Here is a 24,856-nt window from a genome sequence, read left to right as displayed (position 1 = left end):
AAAATGGAAAAAGCTTCAGTAACTATCACTGGAAGCTTGTGAGGAACTAGAGGACGGGATAAAGTGAGAAGCAAACGTGGTCATCCTGAAAGGAGACCAACCACATATGTGCTAGCCTAGATGAGGAGATGCTCTGAAGACAGGGAGTATCTCAGCCTGACTTCCTCACCATACTTGTCACTTTCTACATTCTTGTGTCATAACCATAAGGAATTCCTGTTGTGGGAACCGTGTCTGGTTCATCCTTAATCCTCTTGAGTGCCGAGTTCTTCTCTCTCAGAGCCTCACAGTTCACCCACCTTCTCCTTCAAGTCTTGGATCAAATATCAATGCAGCGAGACTCTGCTCTGACTACTATATTTAAAATCCACCCCTTACTATCCCCCTGCCTTACTTATCCCCCTAGGTAAGAAACCCTATCCCCCTTACTTATTATTTATTGACTCTTTCTCCCTAATAAAATATAAACCCCAAGAGAGCAGGACTATAGTCTATCGTGTCTACTGCAGGATCCCCAGAGCCTCCAATGGTGCCTGGTACAAGGCAGTGATGGAATCATATACTAAGAAATAGTAGGCTGCTGAGATTGCTGGCTGGATGGAAGGAGGGAGGTTCCACGCATGGACTCCAGCCCTCAGCCTCCTCTAAGGAGAGGGATGAGGCAGGCTATGCCATGGCTCCAGCCCCACGGCTGCCATCCTAGAAGAACTATTCCATTTTCCACTTGCAAGAGTGAAAGTGTGAAGTTTAATTTCCACGAGATGACTAATGTCCCAATAACTGTGGTAATAAGCCATCTTATAACTGCCCACATTCTCCACCAGGATCCCAAGGTTGCTAAGATAAACACATATATTTAAAATTCAAGGTCCCAAGGACCAATTCCAAGGGCATAAATAGCCCATGTGAAAAGTAACCTTTAGTTTGCCATCAAGATTAGTTTCATAAAGAAACTCTTTTAAATATACATTTGGGAATTTCACTAGGGATTCCTTTTACACTGCTTATCTATGAGAAGAGACAGTGTTTGCCATCAGTTATCAATAAAAAAGGATATATTGATTTAATTATATTTTATTTGGGTTTGTTAGTATCCTCAATCCCTGTTCTTTCTGATTCAATACTGACTCACCAGCCCATGTGCACAGCTCTCCCATGCAAACTTGCTATCATTGGTTGAGCATCCCATTCCAAACCCAGAGAGCAGGGGTCTGGAACTCAACCCATAAATCTACCAGAAGCAATACTTCAACAGCAGACATGAGACTCACTAGCCTTGTCAGGCCCTGAAATCTTACTGGATATCCAAGTGTCTCAGCACAGTTGGACCTTCAGGGCTGTGCCAAGGTTTCCGTGCATGGTAATGAGTTATGGACATCTGAAGTTATACAGATGAATTTTGAAGTTACACATACTCTGGTCTTAAGAGTTACACAAACTGAAGACTTGCTTTTCCAGAGGAGAGAAAGGCAAAATCAGGAGAAAAGCCAGTTACAGTTAATTTGCATAATTTGGCAGAAAGTACAACTGGACAAACAGCAGCTATTCTTGGGACTCTGTTCTGAGGAAATGAACAATATTTATGGCCTAATAAACCATATGCTTCATAATGAAAGGGCCATAAGAGAGCCCGGCGGAGCTGTAAATTGGGGGAAAGAAGCAGGAAGTCTGGCATAAATATAGCAAAGTTGGTTTTCACTGAGGGAAATGAGGGCTGGCTTAGTGTTCCCAGTGGAGGCTGAATTTAGGTGGTCGAACTCTGTGAAATATTTAAATCTGCAGCTCTTAATCTGCTTTTGGAACAGAATATCTTAAACCCCAGAGTCAGGCTTACCTGAGAACCACGAAGTCTCTGGAAGGATGGGGGGCCATGCTGTTCAACACGTACTGATAGATTTCTGTTTGCTTGTCCAGAGTGTCCACCACCTTCCACTGCACAAAATCCTCATCCCACAGGTGGCGCTCTCTCAGCACACGATTCAAGACCACGGAGGGGGGCGCTTCCACCTCCACTGAAGCCTTCCACAGCTTCAGCGGATTCCCGTCTCCCACCTTGGGAAAGACATCATCAAAGGCTGAAGAGGTCAACTGGTTCCCACAAAAACCTACCATACTTCACTGAATGTTCAAAAAAATCACCGATTATGTGACTTGAAAGAGTGATTCTGCATACCTCAGGTTTAAAATTTTTAAATGTTAACCCTTAAGCTTAAAAGTAATAATAATGATAATAAAAATAATAGCCACCAACACACTCAGTACTTACTGTGTGCCAGGCACTGTTCTAAGCCATTTGATTTTTAAATAGCCTTCCTCTGACAGTGCTACTATTATGTCTATTATGCAAATGACAAAACGGAGGCACAGACTGGGGTGTGACTTGCACAATGTCACACAGCTAAAGGACAGAGACAGGATTGGGATCCAGCAGTCTGGCTCCACAGTCTGCACTCTGATTATGCGCAACAGGGTTGCCTGGCAGTCTCTAGAGAGGGTCTTGGACCTGTTCATGTGCCTGCCAAGCCCCATGGACAGAGTGGCCATTTTAAAAGTAAAACAAATCCCTAGTTGTTACACGTGGCTCTTTGGGGGTAATTTTTTCCAACCCATGAGATTACCTTTTTGAAAGCAAGATCTGTATTGTCTGTGCTGGAACACGTGACCCATCCTTTGAACTTCTCCTTTGCTTCCTTCTGGAGGCCCTGGACAAGATGTTCCAGGTAAGTGTGGAAAGTTGCCCGGGTCTCCTCCGGGTGGGCCCCCAGGTCTTCCAGAGTTGGAGCATGGATCTCAGCCTCTACATATGAGTTACGAGACTGGGCTACCATCTCATGCGGGACCTGAACCAGTGGATGGAGGAAAGACCAACACACTGAGCTGAAGAAATGCTGAGACTAATAGTCGGAGAAAGCAAAGTAATTTCACCAAAAACCACGGCATGGGCAATGAGCCGAGCGCTGCGGGGCAAGAGCTGTTTTTCTAAGATCAGTGGCAAGCCTGGGGGTGGGTGGGGGCTTCCTAAAGTCAGGAAACACATATATGTTTCTGAGGCTATATTTATTATTTAAAACATTGCAATGACTTATCATTCATTCTTTCCATTTTCCTTTTAACGTATTTTTATTCAGTTTGGCAAAATGTGGGCTCAGGAAACTTAAAGCACATAGACGTAAGGGAAACATCAAATATGACTTAGAAATAGCGTTACCTGTTTAGCACATTTTTCCCATTTACAAATGCCAATTGTACCACAAAAGAGTATGCCAGAGGTCTAGTTCACTTACTTCTTTAACATATCTGTGGCTATATTCATAAGCTGTCAGGGATTGCTAATATCAAACACACACACACACACACACACAGATGCTGATGCTGAACCTAATCAAGTCCTGAGGTAAAATCAACTATAACATAATTGGCTGGCTGGCTTTGAACTTGGCATCTGAAGGTGATATAACTGTTTTCATGAAAACCACCATCATGGTAACCCCAAGTGTCTTTAACTGTCAAAGCCACAACTGTATAGCTAGCTCCTCACATTTCTTGGAGGTAGAGACCAGAGCTATAGAGTGTATAGTCATTGTAAATTCAGGAACAAACAGATATAAGCCACAAATGCAGCAACCATTCCAAGTGTCTTATCTCATTCCAAGAGCCATAAGGAAGGCAGTTCAAGTCTTTGCTCACCTCAAAAAGTCTGTCACATTCCATGATCATGTGGGCGAGCCCCTGAGCAGCAGCCAGATTCTCATTGAGGTCCTTTTGATCTGGCTTCCCGGTGGCATATTTCTTCTGTATGACTCTGTAATCGAAGGGGAGAGTCCTGAGCAGATCCCAAACCCAAGAGTGTTTCACAACACAGAGCTCATCTCTTTTGTTATCTCTTCATACCCAGATCCCAGACCTTCTCATTTCCTCATAAAAACAATGACCACACATCTTAGATATTCTGAGTCAGGCTAAGAGCCTGACAGTTCATAAAGAAAAACCTTGGAAAAACACAAGGTCAGGAATAACCATTGGGGGAGAAATTAATCTATTTTTCCAAAGTTTGAAACCACTTCACCGCAAGCTGCTACGCTTGAGCCTTAAATATAGCCTTTTTAAATTAAAGATCGTAAAACACCACTTCGTGTACTTTTTTCCTCCTTCCCACTCACACAAAACAAACCAAAACTCCTCAGGCTTTCTGGATCACAATAGACATTCTTCAATGCTACTTTGATAATTCTGTGAATCTGAGCCACACAAATTAAGTTGCTTCAAAACATTTTCTGATTGTAAATTAAGTGCTGACAAACCCTCAAGTTGAAATACAGCATGAGAAATTTTTTTAATGAATTGTGGGGAGTACCTGAGTTAGGATTACCACTGTTGCTGAGAAAAACCCACCTGGGGGAGCTTTCTTTCTTCACTAAATTAAGATGAAAGAGGGAGGGGGCCAGACACACAGCCAGATTCATGGGCGTCATCTGGTTCTCCTCCACCAAACTGACCACGTCGTTCAGGAAGCACAGCAGTGTCTGCAGGACTTCCCTGCTTTCGTCGGCCAGCAGCAGGATGGCGGCCTGCACTGCCTGCAGCCGCTGCTCTTTGGGGACGTCTGTGGAAAAGCGGGTGCCAGGTCATGAGAGGAACAGCCGCAGAAGGAGCCAGGCGGCGGGGAGTGAGTAAGCTCCACCGTCCTGATGGGAGCACACTCAGAGACACCATCATCATCAACAACAAAGATGACAACCGCTAATGGCCCGAAGAAGTAATTTATTGCTTCGGCCTCACTGCTGATGAGCTGCAGACCTGGGATTGGAACCCTAGCAGTCTAACTCCAGAACCCGCAGTCCTAACAACAAGGCAGTACTTGGCAAGGAACAACCCCATCCTGGCTTTTCATACTCTCTGAGCAATCCACCTGCTCATCTGTTTTCAAACAATTTTTCTGTTCTGGGTGAAGATGGCGATAGTCTGGACCTCCATCAACCTGGCTTCCCTCGTGCCCACCCTCCCGCCAGACAGCCTGTGAAGCGCCTCTCAGGGCGTCCAGGGCTCTGTGGGACATGGTTTGGAAACCGCTGTGTTCGGGGTCGGCAGCCTCGCTTTTCCCCACCCCTAATGGAGCAGCCAGGCCGTGACGCCAGCTTGGCACAATTAACCAGGAGTGGCGGGATCGAGCTGGCTGGCCCTCCGGACTGACTCCTAGACGGTCAGCTCCTCGAGGGTCAGCCTGGCACATCTTTTTCCTACAAGTCAGCCAGGGCTTGGTTCAGAGGAAGCATGCTATTGATTTCATGTGATGACCCAGTGTCACCAAATGTTCCATAATCTTGTGGGTTATGGAAACTGAGGCTGTGCTTGGGGAAGAGGAACCAGGCCCCCTAAGGTTAAGGGGCATGTATGGCCCCTCCCCTTCAGGGTGGTGGTGTTGGTGGTGGGCATTGGTCATGCCAACTTACAAGGAAATTGGCCCCAACAATATGAAGTGAATGAAAAGGAAAAATCCCAGCAAATAGGTGCCAGGTGCTGCATTTTGCTGCCCCCTGGTTGTGTGCATTAATGATCTTCAGGCCTGACTCACCACCCTTCCTCTTCTCACTCTGACGGATGTGTCAGGAGCTCACTTCCGTTAACACTGTTGACCTTCTTAAAATACCATGTTCTAGAGAAGGTCTGTGCAGTAGGGTGTCTGTGCTCTGAAGGAGTGGGGAAATGTGCTCATGACAATCCTTGAGGTGTGGGAAGAAAATAAGACTAGTTTCCAATGGTATTTATGTTTCCTCTCACGCTTTAAAAATATGGATTGGGTATGTTTTATAACGTGCATATTATATCAGAGTATATCACAGCGTATTTTTTTAAAAAAACAAATACATATACATGCGCAGTTATTTACTAGTAGTAGGGATGCATGAAAAGAAAAATTTGGAGCCTGCTGCTTGAGAAGGGCTGCTGTGTGACCTTCTGCCCAGGTCCAGGACAGCCAGGACAGTTGTGGCTCTCCTGCCCCCTCCATCATTGGACATCCCAGGGCTGGGCATGCTCCTGGCCAGCAAATCCAAATTTCTGGAAAAGCCTAACCATGCATTCAGTGTTCTGAAACCCACTCCCACCACAACCACTGTGTACTAGCACAAGAGAGACCTAGGTTTAGTAGAGAAGGGCCATTTTGTGTAGATTATAGCAAAACCTTTCTCTTTTTTCTTGCTTGTGCTGAAGTAGAAGCAGATACTACTAATGACTTCAAGCTTGTCACTGAAGTGTTATAAATCCAGCTTGAGCCATTGAACTGCTTTTAAATGTACTGCTTTAGGTAAGATGTCTAGCATATACCTTGTTTAATTTTAGATGGCCAGCCTTCTCTTCCATGCCAAAATTTTTGAAGAGTCTTTGGTCATAGCTACATGTTGTCTCAACTTCCATTCACTTGTTCCTTTATCCCTCAGAAAATATCTTCTTTCCATTATTTTCTACTAAGAATGTTTGTGAAGGCCAACTATTAATCCCGAAATTCAGCATTCATTTTGGATCCTATCCTCCTTGACTATTCTGTTACACATGAAACTCCTGTGGTTCCTGCTTCTTTCTTGGCTCTGAGGAGACTATTCTAGATCTGCATTCCTAAGTGCTGGTAATTTGCAATCATGTGGATGGCTCTCAGCACCTCAAACTCAACATCCGGTCAATCCTGAACACTCTCTCCTCCCTGCCCCCAAGTCAGTTCCCATTCCTCTCTTCCTTTCTTCATTGTCCCCATTGTTAAGCCTTAAAACTATATGGTTGTCTTTGATCCCTCCATCCTTCTCCCTCCTGTAGATCAGTGGGTTTCAAATATTTTTATTATCCATCCAACTTTCTAACTAATCATTTGATGCAAGTCCAAGAAGTAACACAGCTAAAATTAGAACTGCTCTGGAGAACGGGAGAAAGAACTGTCCCTCTCTTCCCCAGTAGTGGTTTGGAAATTGACTCTAGAGTCTATCCACGGAATGTCGTGTTGCTAGTCTCACTGCTGAAAGTCACTATAGGTAATCCAGTGCCTCAATTAACACGCTAGCTCCCTAACCCTCCATTCTCGTCCAGTCCAATACCTCTTGTTCACCACTTCTAGATTCTTGGGTCAGAAGAGCAGTTCTGATGGACATTCACCAGGTAGCACAAGCTTGGCTGTCTACTCAATACTTACTCTCTCCTTCTTCCTCTCTAAGAAAACACATGTTCTGTTCAGGTGTGGGTTGCAATGTGCTCAGGGAAGACAGGCCCTTCTCTCAGACCCAGGGAATAACCATGTTGGCCTAAACTGAAATTGGTAATCCCATTCCTCTTTCCAGTGATTGATTTGGGGGAGAATAAGTAAACCATTTCAGCCTATAGTTACCAAGACAAATGCCAGGAGCTACTGTAAATTTATCTCCTGATGAAAAGAGACATATGCCCAAGGAGAAGTCCTTCTGCTCTCTTTTCTTGGCTTTGAATGTGATTTTGGGAAGACATGATAATTATAAGTTGTGGCAATCACATTGTGACCTTAAGGGGATAATCAAGAGAGGCTGAGCTGAGGAATTAATCAGCTCTGGAATTATTTCATTCCAGATTTCCTGTCATGTGCAATTAATACAATGTCTTTATTGTTTAAACAACTGTTGTTGGAATTTTGGTTCTGTCTTTACAGCTGAGAGCATTGTAACTGGTAACCCCCTCAACAACACCTAGGGGTTCCCCAGTGCTTAATGAATCAAGTATAAACTCTTTGCCCTAATATTCAATGCTCTTCCTTGGTATGGACCCAGTCTAATTTTTCAGTGTCATTTGGTACTGCGTTGTACAGTTACCATTCACGCAAGCCAGATGAATACCCTGTAATCTCCTGACACATACTCATGCTATTTGCTTCACTCAACATGTGTTCCTCACGTATCTCAACCTTCAGTTGTCAGTTCTCCACCAAGTCCTTATTCCTCATATCAACCTCCTTGGCTTTTCTTTGTAACCTTATTACGGAATTTCTCCCATCTTGCTGTATAGCAGTTATTTATGTACATGCCTTGTCTCTCTCAGTTTTCAGAGCAGAGAGTAAGTCTTACCCATCCATATGCTCTGCAGTGCTCAGCTTGGTGCCCTATACGTACGCGGCACTCAGTAAATGTTTGCTCTGCTAAAATCAACCCTGCTTTGATCTGGTTTCTTGCTGGTGAGTCTCAGAAAGGGCCAAAGGCATTTATCTCTTGGAAATAATCTGGCTGTCACCTTAGACTAGCGTCAACCTTAACCCAAGAATTGATTAAATGTAAAGACTCATACATGATACTTCCAAACCATCAGGGAGGCTTAACTGAAAAATGCAGCTCAATCTCTTATGGCAATAACGTCATGAACTCCCTGTGTTTGGGCTCTGGCGACATGTATCATTAATTTAACTTAACCTATTCACTTTGACAAAATAATATTTAGTTAGTGGGTCACCGCTTTATCTTGTCTCTACAAGTGGTACTTATTATAACCCTTTTGAATTTGCAATATCGTAGACTCCTTAAACACATTAGTAGAGAATTCTCTATAGCAGGAATCTTCTTCAAATTGGATCGATTCCATGTTGAGGTCCATTTCAGGCATATTTTGCTGAAGACTCAAAGTCCACAGGCCAAAAGTTTTTATTTCTAAAGAACTGGGACTTGGGCCATCAAAATAATTTATAATCATAATATTATTGGATCTAGAAAAGAATCACATGTTCATTTCTAATATCTCCCTCTGCAACTACCTTTAGGAGGCTATGCTTTTTGGTCAATAATCGTTATTTTCAATGGTAATTTTAATTATAGGGGCTTTGCTGAGAATTATCAATTTCACCCCATTTAAAAAATTCCAAGTGAAAATATAAATTAGTTGAATTAAGCTTAAGCCTTGATTTGGTTTGCTTACTTTTCACGAATTAAAATACATTTTATTAAAAAACACTTGCCTTTTATTTCTAGTCATTTTAACACTTGGCTTGAATTTCACATATCCTAAGGAAAAGCTTACTTTTCAAAACATCTATACACAAAATAAATTCTATTGTGTCCCTTTTGCATTTTAAATTTATTAAAAGTACATTGAAAGTTTTAGATCCTACACAAAACCCTATTGAGAAGGAAAATTTTGATGTCAAAAAGGTATTTTCAAACGCACAAAATATGGCCTGGAGATTTCCATATCAAACCACCAACAAAGTTTACCTCTGGAGAGGAACATAGAATGATAACTTTTACATACATCTTTATGGATTCATGTATTACTTGTATAATGAAAACTCAATCTACAGAATTTTTCTTAAGTAGATAGGTGCATATGAGAACACGGATTTGCATTATTTCCACTTACACTGATAGATGTGGAGGAAGGTCTCGCTGAGCTTGTTGGTGAAGAGGGGCTCAGGGAGGTCCCGGAAGAACTGTTTCACCATATCCGCCACATCATAAGCGGATTGGTCCTCATAGCTGACGTTCTCAGGGAAGTTCTCGTTCATTTGACGTAAGGCATGGATTCGAGACTTCACACCTGATTTTCGAAAAAGACCCACCTGAAACAAGCCACAGGGCTGCGTTAGCGAGGCCACCCTTGCTCCAGACATTTTCTTCCTAAGGCAAGCACCTTGGGAGTGACGAGAAGGCGTGGGACCAGGACTAGATGAGCAGAAATTGCATCCAAACTAGTAAATAGCTTAGCTACCATGGGCAGTAGCTGAACACTGACTTCCTCTCCTATAAAATGAAAATAGGAATAATACCCCACCTCACAGGGCTATTGTGGAGACTAAACGCGAAAATATACGTGACTGTGCTTTGTAACCTGTAAAGTCTTATAACATGGTAGATATTATTTTACTCATTTACAGTCATGTGCTACATAACGAAGTTTTGGTCAATGATGGACAACATATATGACCGTGGTCCCATAAGATTAGTACCATAAATCCTAGGTGTGTGGTAGGTTACACCATCTAGGTTTGTGTAAGTACACTCTATGATGTTCGCACAATGACAAAATCGCCTGACGACGCGCTTCTCAAGACGTATCTCCACAGTTAAGCGACACATGACTGTATTCAACAAGCAGAGATTAAATACCCACTACATATCAGGCATACTTATATTTTCTAGAAGTCATTAGTGAGCAGACCAGACAAAATTTTCTGCCCTCTAGTGTTTACACTTTAATGGAGGTTTTGAGAAAGTTCTGTCAATGGAAGGTTTAGTGGATCCCAGATAAGCAACTACATCCAGTGCCCTTTGAGGGAGAGGTTTATAGGGAATATGCTCATGAAACAAAATACAATTATAAGCATGTGTTTTGATTTGAGGGTCCTATTTGCTTTTCCTTCTTTGGAATCCTTGTAACCCTTGTCAGGTATGTTTCTCATATGACATCTGGCGTTTACTACTCTACCTGGTTAGTTGTTATGTGCATAAGCTATGGCTCTAGTGAGAATGATTCCTGAGTGGATTTTCTTCACACTTCAAGACTTCTTAGGCCTTTTTCATCCCTAGGGCCTAGACTCCTCCTCTGCTTGACAAATAAAAGGAGCAACGAGGCACCAAGGAAATAAGGCCCTTAATAGATATGAGTGAGGTGGAGCAGAGCCCTGCAAGAATGGAGATTCCTGCAAAGACTGGCAGGTCACACTCTAGACCCTCTAGAGGCTCGCCACACTCTGGACTTGCCTATACCCAAAGAAAGAGCTGAGCGAGGGCTGGCCTTGTGGCCTAGTGGTTAAGTTCAGCGCACTCTGCTTCAGAGGCCCGGGTTCAGTTCCCGGGCGACGACCTACACCACCTGTCAGCAGCCATGTTGTGGCGGCGACTCACATACAAAATGGAGGAAGATTGGCAACAGATGTTAACTGTTAACTCAGGGGCAATCTTCCTCAGCAAAAAAAAAAAAACAAAACAAAAAAAAAACGAAAAAAAATCTGAGCTGAGCTTCTCTGGGAGCCCTGGCTCATAGTGAATTAGTATGTCTGCTATTTTTAAATGTCTGCAGGACATTGGGTTGCTCAAAATTGGTCCTTCAACCCTCAATATCCACTTTTCTCACTCTCCAAGGGCTCACAGGTTGTCCCACTTCTGCAAAGCAAGGTGGGAACATTCCACAGCCAAGCAGCGGCCGCTCTAGTCAGCCTCTGCTCCTCCTCCCTATACCTGTAGAAATGTGCCAGGTCGTCTCATTGGCTGCTCTGTGTGCCAGGCTGGCCTCGACCCAAGTTGAGGTGTCCGAGGAGAGCTTTCTTGGTTGTTGCTATAAATGGAGAGCAGCCCTCATTCTTTTAAACTGCAGTAACAGCAAGGGAAGAATTCCAAGCAATTAGAGAATACTCAGTTTTTTGTATATGTCAGCTTAATGGATAGCAGGGAAATTATATACTGCTACTTTTTGTGGCAATAACAACAGAATTCTTAGTAATACTTCTTTGCATTCCAAGGCCTCCACAGATCAGGATATTCAGACATACTGTCACTTAAAACGTGAATTGCTTTCTTTTTTACTCTTGCTTAGAATGTCGAGAAAATGCAAAACTTTGCAATACTTAGATGCCTCTCCAAGAAGAATCTAAAGAACATTTATCTTCCTTTGGCAGCTACTCCAAATTTCATCCAAGTGCATGAGAAGAAAGCATGTACTGTCAGAAGAAAAATTCAAGATGTCAAATGAGTGATTATTGAAGTGAGATCCATCCTCCATTTGTTTATATCTCAACTCTTCTAATTCTGGAAGGAGGCCCAGGACTGTGCCACATGGGAGTTCTCAGAATCCAAGTGCCCGGAAGGTGAATTCTTTTTTTTTTTTTGTGAGAAGGACTAGCCCTGAGCTAACGTCTGATGTCAATCCTCCCTTTTTTTCTTGAGGAAGATTGGCCCTGAGCTAACATCCGTGGCCATCTTCCTCCACTTTAGATGGGATGCTGCCACAGCATGGCTTGACAAGCGGTGCGTCGGTGTGCGCCCGGGATCCAAACCGGCGAACCCCCGGCCGCCACAGGGGAGTGCGCACACTTAACCACTTGCGCCGCCGGGCCGGCTCCGCAGAAAGTGAATTCTTAAGTGTGACTCACGAACATTTATCCTCCTGTGAGTTGGTATTATTCTGTCTGAGAATTCCTGTTATTATTTTCTAATAGCAGAGAAATATTGATGGAGATCTATAAAAAGAACAAAGCAGACAAGCGTTTGTGTGTAAACTGCAGAGTACGGTTCCTCTTTTGTCCACCATGTCTTGCTGGCCTCGCGTCTGGGTGCACTTTATGAGCATGCACACACACATCTCAGTGATGTTTTCTTTGTATTGTTGTGTTTCCAAGTTTCTTTCTAGTTTCAGCAAATATTGTTATTTTAATTATTTTAGACATGTCTGGAGCTCTCCAGCTGCGGGCTCTGAGCTCCTTGTTCTGACTTAGATCTCCAGGATGTCCAGAGGCTTGTCAGGTATTTATTTGTTCTGCCTCAAATTCTGACAATAACCTTCCCGTCCCACCCTTATCTTCCAAGGGACGTGGGAAATTTCTGTGGGTTCTGTGGGTTTTTGTTGGAAGAGCAGAAGGAAATTTCTTTCCTAAACCTAAGAAAGAAAACGTAGTCTGAAATCAGACCAGATTCCAGATGTACTAGCTGAGTATGGCAGAAGGGAAAGATGGAAAGAACCTCAGTCTTCAAAAATGTCACAGAGCTGATGGAAGCACTAACCCTGGAACCACCCTACTTCCTGACTTCTTGTTATGTGAGCACATGAATTTCCTATGGTTTAAGCCATTTTAGGATGGGGTTTCTGTTACTTGCAGTGGAAAACTTCCTGGACACAGTAAGTAGAAGCTTCTTCTAATGGTGTGGAGATCCCGAGACTAGAGAGAAGAGCTTCTCCTACCTATTTTCATAGAACAAGCACGGGTGGTGGCATGAGTGACTGCCAATCATTTCTTCTTTGCAAAGGTCTCAAAGTAGTGATAAAATTTGTATTTTTGGCTAAATTTTTTTCCAAGTAAAAAATGGAGAACAGAAGAAACCATTTTAAAATCTGTTGCTTCTAAGGGCACCCTTGTCATCACAGCTGGTGGGAGGCCGCCCCAGATCCTTCTGCTTCATTATGATGAAGACCCAGGGAGTGTGAAAGGTCTTTCCTTTGCTTCCATGTCTCTCACTGATTAGAGGGCGACCTGAGTACTCACAAGGATCCCACACTTAGTTGAATGCTCTGCAGTCACTGTTTTGAAATTCTTAGTAATTTATGAACAAGAGATCTCACATTTTCATTTTGCATGAGGGCCCACAAATTACATAACAGGTCCTGTTCTCACGTACTTTGAAAGTACAGCTCAAACATCCTCTCTAAAAAGGGAAGAATGTGGTCAGCAATGCAAAATTCATTTTATAAGCATCTCTCTTGTACATGATCTCTCATTTTAAAGGTGAAAGGATGAGTGACGAGTGTTCCTTTGGTCTAGTTTTACTTTCCTCTCTCTTTCATCTTCCACCTAAAAACCCAGCTATGAAAAAGCAAGGACTCAAGGTACAGTTTAAAAAGAGAGGCCCCAGAGCATCGCTCATCTTATCTGAGGTTGGCATTGGGGAAAGTGATGAGCAGGCGGCAGGCAGAGGACACTTGTACTGAGTGTGAAGTGTCTTCCCAGCATAATTGGGCTTTTAAAACTTACTGCTCCATGAGAAGGAGAGGTTGGGCATGAGAGCTGCATTAGAATTCAAATTTCATCTAAATAATATTAAATCTCCTACTTGGCATCCTGTTTATGCTAATCCTTTCAGTACTTAATGATGTCTATCAGGTCTTCCATTTCCTCTTCTTTAGAAATGTGCTCAGCTAATGAAGAAAGGTTGGTTTTATTCAGAATGAGAAAGGTTCCTAAGAACAGTGTGCAGCAGGTTCTTATTTTGAGCACTGCAGGGTTAGCCTCTCACTGCAGTGACTTCATAGTCCTCAGGAGCTGGGATAACCTATCCTCCTGGGCACAGTTGATTCAGGGCAGAAATAAAAGCTGAGCCAACAAAGCAGGGCTCCTCTCACACACTGCTATGTCTGAATACAAATGGTTCATAATTGAAGGCTAAACTTCCTTATTTCATCTACAGCCAGCTGCAAGGGTGAAAATGGATACACTGTGTTTCATCATATACAAACTGTTCCACACTCCGGAGTGTAGGAGGTGACATGTTGGCAACGTTCCAGGGCTCTGTGGGGCTGTTTTCAACTGTTTGCGGTGAAGGCTTATGTTGGAGATGAATGCTTAGCATAAGGGGAAAGGGCCTGGCTCACTGCAGGAAGACCCCTCTCTGAGATTATGGGCAAAGCCTTGGGAGAGTCTTGGATGGTGATTTGAGGGGACCTCGAAGAAAGGCAGCAGAGCAGCCAGTCAAGTGTGGTTAGAGGAAGAATATTCTGAGACGTTCTGGTCTTCTACAACCCTGGGGCTGAGATCTCAAGACCCCGTGCAGACCTGAATACTTTCAATTCAAAGAGGTGTTGTTGGTGAAGAAAGAACATTTGTCTTGTGTTATGTCCGCTCCTTCCTTGTCACTCTGCTCCTCTTTTTCTTTTCTAATTTATTTGCTTTTATTTGCTCGTGTTCGCTCGAGGACAGCCTTCCTCTTGAGCCTGGTACTCTTTGATTCTTCATTATGTTTCTCTAGTTCTCCCTTGTTCCCCTCCTATTACCGCCTTCCTTCTTCACAGGGACCAGAGGGGTTGCCTGGGTGTGCTTTCCATATCCTGTGATGACGAACGGGAGGGACATACAAGGGGGGAAACCTTGCGGTGTTGAGTGCTTCATAAGGTGCTGTCGACTGGCTCTGGTGACAGTACCTTTGACATCTTACAGTCTTCCTCTTGACTGACACAAGAGGACGGTTGCCTTGTTCATTTTGGTTACATTCAGAATCAGTGTTTATATCCATGAAATGAGTCTTTTTCCTACAAAGCTTTGCCAGCATATTGTTTTTCAGGGTGGCGTTCTTCCAGACTTACAAAATAGTTATAGCCTTGATACGGAGACTGGAAACAAGCCAGTGAGTAGGGATTGAGGAGGTTTAGATGCCCACTATCCTTCTCTCTATTCATATGACTTTTGCTTCAAACAGGAGATTGGACCCAATGAAAGTACTGTTACTGGTGCTATACATTATTTAGAATCTATAGGGGACATGATTGGTTTCCATTCTACACTAAAGACTATGTGGTGAGTAGAGTAGTGATACTACAATTCATTTATTTATACCCAATCTTGTTCAAGAAAAAATTTAAGGTGACTTACAATGATCTTTAAAATACAATAAAATACAATTAAAGACAATAGATGAGAAAATTAGAGCAAAAGGAAAATAAAGATAGAAAAGGCTAGGTGAAACTAGAAAAGAGGTTGATACACAAATTTATGCCAAAAACTTACATATATTTACTACAGGCAGAACACACATTTGGTTCCAATATTTCTAGCAGCCAATATAGAGAGGAAAACATATCCCGTTGAATGAGTCGGGTGTACTTAATATAAAAAACAGACCAGTTGTCCAAAAGGAACACAATGCTTTTAGGTGCTGGGGCTAGAGAAAAAATTCTTTCATTCTCACAGAAAGGACACTACATGACGTATTAATCAACATCATCAATAAAACCCCGACAAGGAATTCTTCAATGAGTTGCTTATGGCCACTTCTCAACATGTCCCTCAATGCTGGAGATGGCATCACCCCAAAGTCCACTGGGACAAGCAATTCTAACGGGTGGTGGTAGAGTAGTTAAAACCTTGGATCTGGAGTCAGACAAATTTTCAAGCAAGCGTTGGCTCCACCATTGCCACCTTGGGGATAAGACCGCCCAGGGCGGATGTGGGATTAAACGAGGCAATGAACGCAATGCACTTAGTATGATCCCTGAAACATGCTGGGCACTCCAGAAAGGTTATTCTAAGGGCACAGATGGACTGCATTTCCTTTAGGCAGTCCTGAAAGAATACTGTTTTCTCTTAAGAGAGCTTTTGCTGATAAGCATTAGCTGGCCATTCATTAGAATGTTTGGAACAAAATATTTTCTGTGCTTGGCAAAAGACAGAGTCAAAGACTAAGAGAATCAGCCAAGAGGGGAGATGGGTCTTATATACCCTCATGAAAATTGAGAAGCTTGGAAAAACATGTGTCTGAATAAAAGGCTACCTGTCCCAAAACACAATCTTGGGTCTGTACTAACAAACCAACAAAAGTACAATTGAGCCCACAAAGTCCTATGCCAAAGGGCATGGTTGCAGTACGTGTAGGGTTGGAAAAGAGATTAGAGTGGTTATTTCCAAATATTCACTTGAGCCCACCTCTCCAAAAAGTTTTCTCAGTGAAATACCCATAGATCATCTACCTTTGATTAAGGTGTGCTTTTGGCAAAAGCTCTAAAATTTAAAATAAAAGTAATAAAAATTTAATAACTAGATTCATTGGTTTGCTCTATTGGGATGTTATTCACTAGTCAATTAATGTCGAGGCATCTGCAAAAGATGAGCACTGTAGTTTTAGACAAGTGGTCTATTGCCTTTCTTCCTGAGAAATAACAGGCAAGCTATTAAGGCCATTTCTCAAAACAAAACAGCCACCACCACCACAATGATAACAGCAACCATTCCTGCCCTTCACTATGACTTCTAAACATGGAAAAATGTATATCTGTATATTCTCTAAATTAGGAGTGGGAAGGGAAAAGGAGATCATGCATTTAGTTCAGTCAAAGATGGTATCAAATGAAGAAGTTACTCCTATTCTGCTCTACTGAAAACTGGCATCTGATTCATCAAGAGACCATTCTGATTCTAAGTGTGATCTCAGTACTGGGGTAGATACAAGCATCAGAAGTGAAGATCTTTGAGTTCTTGTAGCTCAGCTCATTCCTGTCTACTGAGCCCAAGGCCAAGGGTAAATCAATAAAAAGTGCAAATAATCCTAGGTTGGCAGGGATTCTTCACATGGTATTAAAGAGTGTAATGAACAAAAGCCATTATAGAATAGTTGCTTAAAAATGCTTCTGCTACTCTAGGTTGCAATTTATCAAGCGGGAACATGGCTTTTATTTGGGACAGAATATCTAAGAAACTAATGGGTGTTAATTTGGAGGAGCGAAGGCTTGGCCTCGTAAATTATCCGATGGGTTGCACTCTGGGCCCAATCATAGTCCACCACTGGTAGCGGACCCCAAACAGTCCTGGAGACAGAAAATGATCTCTGAATATTTTGTTTACCTTGAGCTTTTTAATCAACTCTACAAGATGAGGGGATATTTGATTTAACTGATATTTTTTTCATATTTTGCTTGCACATTTTTAAAAGATATAAATAAATTTGTCTTTGTTTTAAGTTTTCCTGATCATGGTGCTGCTTAAAAAAATAATTAATAAAGGGAGATATAAAAACCTAATTCTTTTTTCAAAAAAATAATAAAATAGGGATAAAAGAATGCTATGAAATCAATGGTGGCATTGGGATGATAAATAAAAAGGAAATGCAGCATATAGCTTAACTCTCAGTTTCTGGGGAACACAAATTAGACATCAGAGGTACAAACAATTAACCTTCTGCAGTCAGTCCAAGGTGTCATTCAAGTTGCCAATGAGGAAACTTCCTCAAAAGCTTGACAAGGATGTAGCCTGGTCAAATTAAATATTGACATATAAAGATCACAGTGCCTTTTATTTTTGGGAGGCATGTCTTGTCTGACACTGGACAGATCTGACTCTGTCTGGCATTCCACAACTCCAAGCTCATGTTTGGGATTTACGACCTTACCTGATCGAGGCAGTTGCTGCGTAGGTATCTCAGGGCTTGCTGGATACTCTGAGGCAGGGGCTGTCCCGTTCTCTGGACATGAACTATGAGAGGAACACCAAAGACAGTCTTGTCTTTGTAATCAGGAACTTTCATCCTCTTCATGAACTTTGGAACTGACCTAGAATTCACAGAAACCAGGTCATGCAAGCCTCCTGGGGCACACTGTGGGGAGAGGCTGTGAAAGCAAGCAAGAGGGAAGCCAAGCTTTTGTTGGAATTCCCAACAGGCACAGGGGAAATTCAACATTTCTCTCTTGATTCATCACATTGCATGGAAGTACTACGCCCGCCCATTGCCTGTGTTAGACCTCTAACTATTAAACAGCACGATTCACGTTAGCAGAACAGATTTATGGCTCTGTGTTCAAGTCAAGTGTTCGACTTTCCAACTTAATTGTGACTGAAACATCTCTCAAGTGATAAAGCCTAAAAGTCCCCAACAAGAAAAAACAAAAAAATTTTTAAAACTACAACAAGAAGAAGAAATTTGGTTGGTCTTGGGGGAGAAAGGAGAGGAAAGAAGATAAAACACATTTCTTGACTATGTCCTCACTTTTCTAGAACCAGTTGTATTCTTTAAAGGAAATTTTAGTACACAAGCATATATTGATTTGACTACATAATTTATAACTTTCTAAAATATTTTTATAAAAGCCTTGCTGATTCTTCTGTATACATAATATATAACATAGGACGATTAGTGACACATTTTGTATTTTTTCAAATCCACCAAATCATCTAAAATAGGTCCACATTCAAGTTCCAACATACGCTTTTGACAATTCCTCATTACAAAGGTTTACTGCGTATTCTTGTTTTTATTTGCCAATGAAATAAAAGCAGAAATGTATCTGAAGAATTTAATTCACTCTTTGAGTGAATCAATGCTCTAAGTGTTGGGCTCTGCATTGGGCCAGAAGGTACATGTGACAGATGTTTCTTTGCAAACTGCCAGAATTATTTAATGGCAAGTTTATTTTTAATTCCCCTGTTCACAATTAATCACCCTTTACTTGTCTGTTTTCCTTCTTGGAGCCTGACTGCCTTCCCTGGAAACCGACAGAGAGCTACAAATAAAGCAATGCTTCCTGAGGCTGCATCATGTCTAAGCTGTGGCAGCCCCGAAGGCAGACACAAGGCAGAACTCGGGGCATGATTGCCAGGAGATCGTCAGTGAAGGCAATGGATGGGTTCTTCAGAAATCAGAAAGTAAATACCAAAACTTCTGCAATCGCATACTTAGCTCTAGAACAAATGATGCCCTCCTGAATGAATGCGCTACGCACCATGTCCAGCCGTGTTTGTTGGACATGGAGTACTTCTCCATGATGGCTGTGAGGCGAAGCAGCGAGAAGCGCTGAAGCAGATTCAGCTGGCCGGCTGTCTGGTTGCTGATGTGGGGCGATGCTGTGGACGGCTGAGGCTGGTGCGAGAGCTGGAAACTGTTCCATCGGAGTCGCCTTTACAGAAAGACCATCAGAGAAGCAGTCACAAAGTGGATGCGTTATGGGAAAACACAGGATGTTACTAATCTTTAAGGAGCTAATCAAAATAGTTTCCGAGCCAAGAAAATCACAAAGCAAATGGAACAGAAGACACAAATATACAGAACAAATATAAGAAACTATTTTTTCAAAGTCTGATAAATCTGCAAAAGGTCATTATCTGTTTCATTAGGAGGTTTCAATAAGTGATATAATAAATGTTATTTGTTTATTTCTAAATTCGTTCCCAAAGTGTTGAAAGCAGCTAAGACTGTGTGTGTGTGTGAAAGACAGAAACAGACAGATAGACAGACAGACAGAGAGGAGATCTCAAATGTTTGGGAGACTATTTCCACATTGCCGTCCCGTCTCTCGTTGGGTGTTGAGATGGCGCCTGCAGGTGATAGGCACAGATGAAGCCTCCTGAAGTGATGACTCATCAGTGAGCCCCGAGAGGCATCGCTGCCTCCACCAGAAACCCAGCAGCACATATGGTGTTATGGTTTCTACCAGTTAGGCCATTCTGTGGCCATTTTTCTAGGGTGCTTCTGAAATGGTCTTTGTACAACAGCTTTCATGTACGTTGTAATTGGCATTTTAAAGCCAAAATAAACTTAAGTACACACCTTAGATCTCAAAGTTTCTTATAGGATTAAAAAAAAGTTTAAAATTTGGGGTAGAGACGTTTTAATTAATACTGTCCCAAGGTCATGGGGAGTGCCTGTGCACAGGCACTGGGCCTCTGTTATCACTGATTCTCTGCAATGCCTACTCTGGCACTTCACACATAAGCTCAAAAATTTTTTGAATAAAACAAAGATTGCACTAATGGGTAAACATTCAGAGAAATGAACATGCGTTAACATGGATTCAATCACCGTAATATCTGTACAAAAGACACACTTCTGTTCAAGTAATTCCTAATCACATATATCACTTAGAACAGTGTCAGGCATTCAGTAAATGCTCTATAAATGTGTGTTAAATAAATAAACAGACCGTAATTATTAAGAAATAGATTAAAAATCATTCCACACAATCACGCCACCCACCTGTTTGGCCTGGTCAGAGAGGCCCCTACACCAGAATCTCTCCTTTCTCTGACCCCAGTGGCCTCCGATTCATTAAGAGATGCTCCATCTCTTTCCACATCGCTGGGTGTCGTCCGCCCTTCGGAGACAGAGTTGCCTTCGAAATCTAAGGTGACCTGATTAGGAGACGGAAAGGGGCATAAGCCAGGTTCCCCAACCAATGCATTGTGTGTTTGCAGTTCAGGTAAGACGTTTTTTGACCAGTCATCCACTACCTCTTGGAGTCCATTGACGTGGTGCAGAATGTCATCTAAGTGAGGGAAGAGATCGTCTTTCTCCAAGTCCAGAAGGTCTCCTGTGCTGGCATACAAATGGGAGCCTGGGACGTTATCATAGATACTGACTCGACTTGCTCTGTGGCAGGATGCCATGAGCCTGGGCTCCCTGGCACCAGGGCCCTGCTGTCTGCCCAGGGAGATGCTACCGGTCCTCCAGTTAACCCCATTGCTATTGTCTGCTGGCGAGAGGCTTTCGATAGAGAGCGCCTTGGGAAACGTTCCTGGTTTGTGATCCTTGGGAATATGTACTACTAAGTTCTCTTGGGAATGAAACTCATGTGTGTGGTTTTGGTCTCCTGCATCCCGCAGTGCTGTCCCAGCCAGCACATCCAGGTCTTCTAAGTACATGCCCCCGCGCTTGTTGGCCTCCTGGCATTTTCGTTCCTTCAGGCCAGGCGTGCTCACCCCACTGCTGCTGTTTTCCGATTGGCTACTTTCACTGCTTGATTTGCTGGAGCACGGAAGCCCTTTTCTGCAGGCAGCCGGGGGCGAGTTCTGGAGATCTCCATTCGGTATCTGGATGCACTGCATAGCCTTGAAGGACTCTGGCTCCTGTTGCAGCACAGGTCCGCTGATCACCAAGCCACCTGTCCGCCCCGATCCCTTATGCCTCCCGTGTGCTCCTTTCCCTCGCAGGGTTTCCATGCGTTTCAAAAATGATTTGGCTCTGGTCCTGGTGGGTTTCTCATTCTTTGGGTGGAAAGGGTAGTTGAGAACGTCTTTAGGGGACTGCAGGAGGCTGCTGCTGACCAACGAGGCATCCAGCATGACAGGGGTGTCAGTGGAGTACTGCCCGGAGCAGTCAAAGGCTTCCCGGCCGGCGCTGTAGCTGCCCGGCTGGCTGCGGCCGTCGCTCCCGCCGCTGCTCTCGCTGTGAATGGAGCAGACCTCTGGCTCACTCAGGTCTGTGAGGACACTTTCACTGCTGGTCGTGTTTCTCATCCTAATGTCTCCCGCTGACCCATTTCTGTCTCTTCCAGGGAACAGCGTGTGGAGGTCGTCCACACGAGACCACCGGCGGCTGGTTCTTTGGAAAGTCCATTTGTTACTGATACACAGATCTTCCTCATCTGAGTCGTCACCCTGAAAAACATCAAGGACAATGTTCATTTACAGGCGGCTTGGATGAAACGGAAGTCTAGGTGAGCACAGGGAGGTACTCCCACTTCCTTTTCCTTCCTTCCTCCCTTTCATGGGTGGCCTCTGAGTTTCTTGGGCATCTTTACTCCGTCCTTCCTCCATCTTTCATTGTCCTGGATGCCCTCTTCCTCCCTAGTGGCTGGAGAATCTCTTCTCAACCTGCCAAGCTGTCTTTCTTTCAATTTTCATAGTTTTTGAATCCTTCCTTCCTCTCTAAGAAGTTTTCCTTGACTGATTACAAAGAGGGTGTAATTACCATCTAACTAGACAGTCTAAATACAAAACACCTGCAGTTCTCTTTTTCCCATAGAAACCCAATCCTGCCATAAAAGGCACTTACTTCTTTCCTGAAACCTCTTTACTGAGCCCCAGGACCATACTTCCAGCCTCCCTATTCTGAACCTCAAAGTTAATACATCTCAAAGCTAACCCTCCTTACCTTAGTCTCCCAAGCTTGATTCTGATCATATATTCCCTATATAAATTAACAGCAAAATTATCTACTGAATTCTTATAAGCAGAAACTTGGGAGCCATTCTAAAGATCACTAGTTGAGAGGAGTCCAATCCAGCCAGCTCCGCCTGGCCAGCCTTCTTGTTTTTAATCAACTCTGAATCCAAAGGCCTTTGGCAGGACACACATCTCCAGGCTGCTGTGGCCCCCACTGCTTCGCCCTGTCTTATTACACTCTGCACCTCACGCATTTATTTTACCTGTCTGGGTTCTGCCTGAATTTGCAGCCCCTGAGAGATGACAGTCTGGGCTCCCTGAGGCCAGAGATTGCCTTGTTTATCTTTGCAAATCCCTCTGGCCCAGTACAGACCTTGACCTGAAGCATATAAATAATAATTTCCTTCCAAGATGAACTGAATCATCAGCTCCTTCCTCTTCCTCACTTCGCATATTACCAAGACCCAACCCTGAAATGATTTTCAAATCCGTTCCGTCATTCGTATCTTCACTCCTATTCCCTTTGTGTAGGCCCTTGGCACCTCTGTCTGGGTCTATTAGTGTAAAAACCTGGCTGGAATCCTTGTCTCCAGCGTCTTCCCCATCTAAACAGCTTTCCACAGTGTAATCCAAATATGATCATATAATTTTCCAGCTTAAAAGCCTTCAGCTTCCCTTGGCCTTCCTAACAGTCTTTAGTATGGCATTCAAAGCCCTTTCAACCTGACTGCAGCGTACTTTTCTTGCCTCATTTCAGCTATTCCTCCCAATTTCCCTGTACTCTGCTCCCTGGCCCACAACCATCCCCCAGCACCCAGCATCAAGAGCCTACATGGCTGTACATGGTCTCTGCTGCTGAGAATGTCCTTCCCTGGTCCCTGACTCTTCCTCAGTACTCAACTCACATGTCACATTCTCTTTGAAGCCTTCCCTGACTGTGCCAAGGCAATGACCATTCTCTCCCCTGCGCTCCTGTAGCATTTAGATTAGATCTTCACTGTAGCATTTATTCTAATGACAACTAAACTCATGTCACATGCACCCACTCTCAATCGTTATAGGTAAGCTCATCAGGAGGAGGGCCTGTGTTTCTGTTTTATTCATATTTATATCCCCCCCAATGCCAAGCACATGGTAACTGCTCAATATTTTTTTGTTAACTGAGTTAAGTTTATTTTATTTTACGTTGGCCTGTTCTAAAACACGGTTCCAAGTACTAGGAGTACCTGTTAAGAGCTTATGTGACTGTACACAAGTTGCTTACTCTCTCCAAAGTAAGCTTCTATCCCTTGTAAAGTGAGACTAAAAATAGGCCCTGCCTCATAGGTTTGCCGGAGGGATGAAATGAAATAATGCATTGAGTAGTTCCTCATTGAGGAGTATTTGTTTGTTATTTTCCAATGTTTGTTCAATTGCTTATCTATTGCCTATCTATCTAAGATAGATTGCTTACCTTTTTACATACCTAACATCCACCTTAACTCACCTTAACTTTGCAATGTATTCTGTTGCAAAGTAAACAGATGCTCAGTCAATAAATGTTGGGATCTCCCCATTGTTGCTTATTTCTTGAAAATCTAGATTCATATGGGTTAGACTAAACGACAAATTCGAAAATTCAAGTATAAGGTGGAAGAAAGTACAAAACCATAGTACACACAAAGAATTCCATAGCTTTGGGATCACAGTGAGAAATTAGCTTTGAGTTTTAAAAAAGTTGCATAAAGCTTTGGTGAAAGAGTTTAAAAAGTTGTACAAGTGGAAAAAAGGCAAGACTCTGGGATGACGATGCAAAATTATACTTTCTTTGTAGCATTTTCTACTTTCTCTTTCCCTGTGATTGATACAATAAAACCTGACATCTGAGGGCCATTTATATATCAGGCACCATGGCAGGCTGAAGTTGAGCTTACTGGATTTTCATACCACATTTCAGGAAGTGAGGAAAAGTTAATATTAAGTAAGCATTCTGAAAAGCCCTTTTAGCAAATAGTTTTTGAGAAGGCAAAAGAAGGATATGCTTTTAAAGAAAATATAGATATTTTAAAATACAAACTACAATATTTAGGGTTGGCTCCAACGAGCTCTCTCAAGCTAGCCCAAACTTGGTTACTGATGCTAGCAAACCACATACTAGTTGGATAAGGAGTCCTTTATTTTGGTTAAGAAAAGATGCCAAGCTGGGCACTGTGGGCTGGGAATGGAAAGCCTGCCCCTGTCTGCTAGGCTCTAAGAGCTTATTATACTAGCTTTGGGCAACAGGAAGATATTTACAACCAACCAAAGCATGTGAAAAAGTGGTCAACTCTTGGAAAAAAAGGCAAACAGTTCAGGGAAATTTTGCAGTATTTAGATTGTTTGAACCAAAACAAACAAACAAAAACCAAAGCAATAAAAACCGAAAACAAAACAAAAGAAAAAAGAAAAAAATACCCATTCTCCTTTAGTACCCTGTGCCTATAATTATCATAGTATGTCCCCAAGGTTATTGACATGATTCTGTGTCACTTTTTCCCATTAGCGTAGGATCTTTGAAACTATTGAGAGTAACATACAATAAGAAATACATTTTCCATC

At 42.8% G+C, this 24,856-nt stretch overlaps 1 protein-coding gene across 3 annotated transcripts in view; it reads right to left on the bottom strand.

The window, feature by feature from the left end:
- The window catches only part of STARD13 (StAR related lipid transfer domain containing 13), a 171,507-nt gene that overhangs the window by 4,535 nt on the left and 142,116 nt on the right, over window positions 1–24,856 (bottom strand). Inside the window, exons 5-13 of one of the 3 annotated variants that reach the window (XM_087436205.1) lie at window positions 20,627–21,772; window positions 20,373–20,527; window positions 19,123–19,296; window positions 17,796–17,955; window positions 9,355–9,553; window positions 4,393–4,603; window positions 3,688–3,802; window positions 2,619–2,840; window positions 1,835–2,052 (exon numbers count right to left, since the gene is read on the bottom strand). In XM_087436205.1, coding sequence (XP_087292331.1) covers window positions 1,835–2,052; window positions 2,619–2,840; window positions 3,688–3,802; window positions 4,393–4,603; window positions 9,355–9,553; window positions 17,796–17,955; window positions 19,123–19,296; window positions 20,373–20,527; window positions 20,627–21,772 — 2,600 coding nt within the window. Of the gene's footprint in view, window positions 1–1,834; window positions 2,053–2,618; window positions 2,841–3,687; window positions 3,803–4,392; window positions 4,604–9,354; window positions 9,554–17,795; window positions 18,013–19,122; window positions 19,297–20,372; window positions 21,773–24,856 lie in introns of all 3 variants that reach the window. The other 2 variants (XM_014791271.2, XM_004435316.3) reach the window with 2 other exon arrangements.

The sequence above is a fragment of the Ceratotherium simum genome, chromosome 10 (genome assembly GCF_057802395.1).
Source record: "Ceratotherium simum simum isolate JZ-2026a chromosome 10, ASM5780239v1, whole genome shotgun sequence".
Classification (NCBI taxonomy): domain Eukaryota; kingdom Metazoa; phylum Chordata; class Mammalia; order Perissodactyla; family Rhinocerotidae; genus Ceratotherium; species Ceratotherium simum.
The sequence above is the reverse complement of the archived record's forward strand: the minus strand, read 5'-3'. Positions and strand labels throughout refer to the sequence as shown.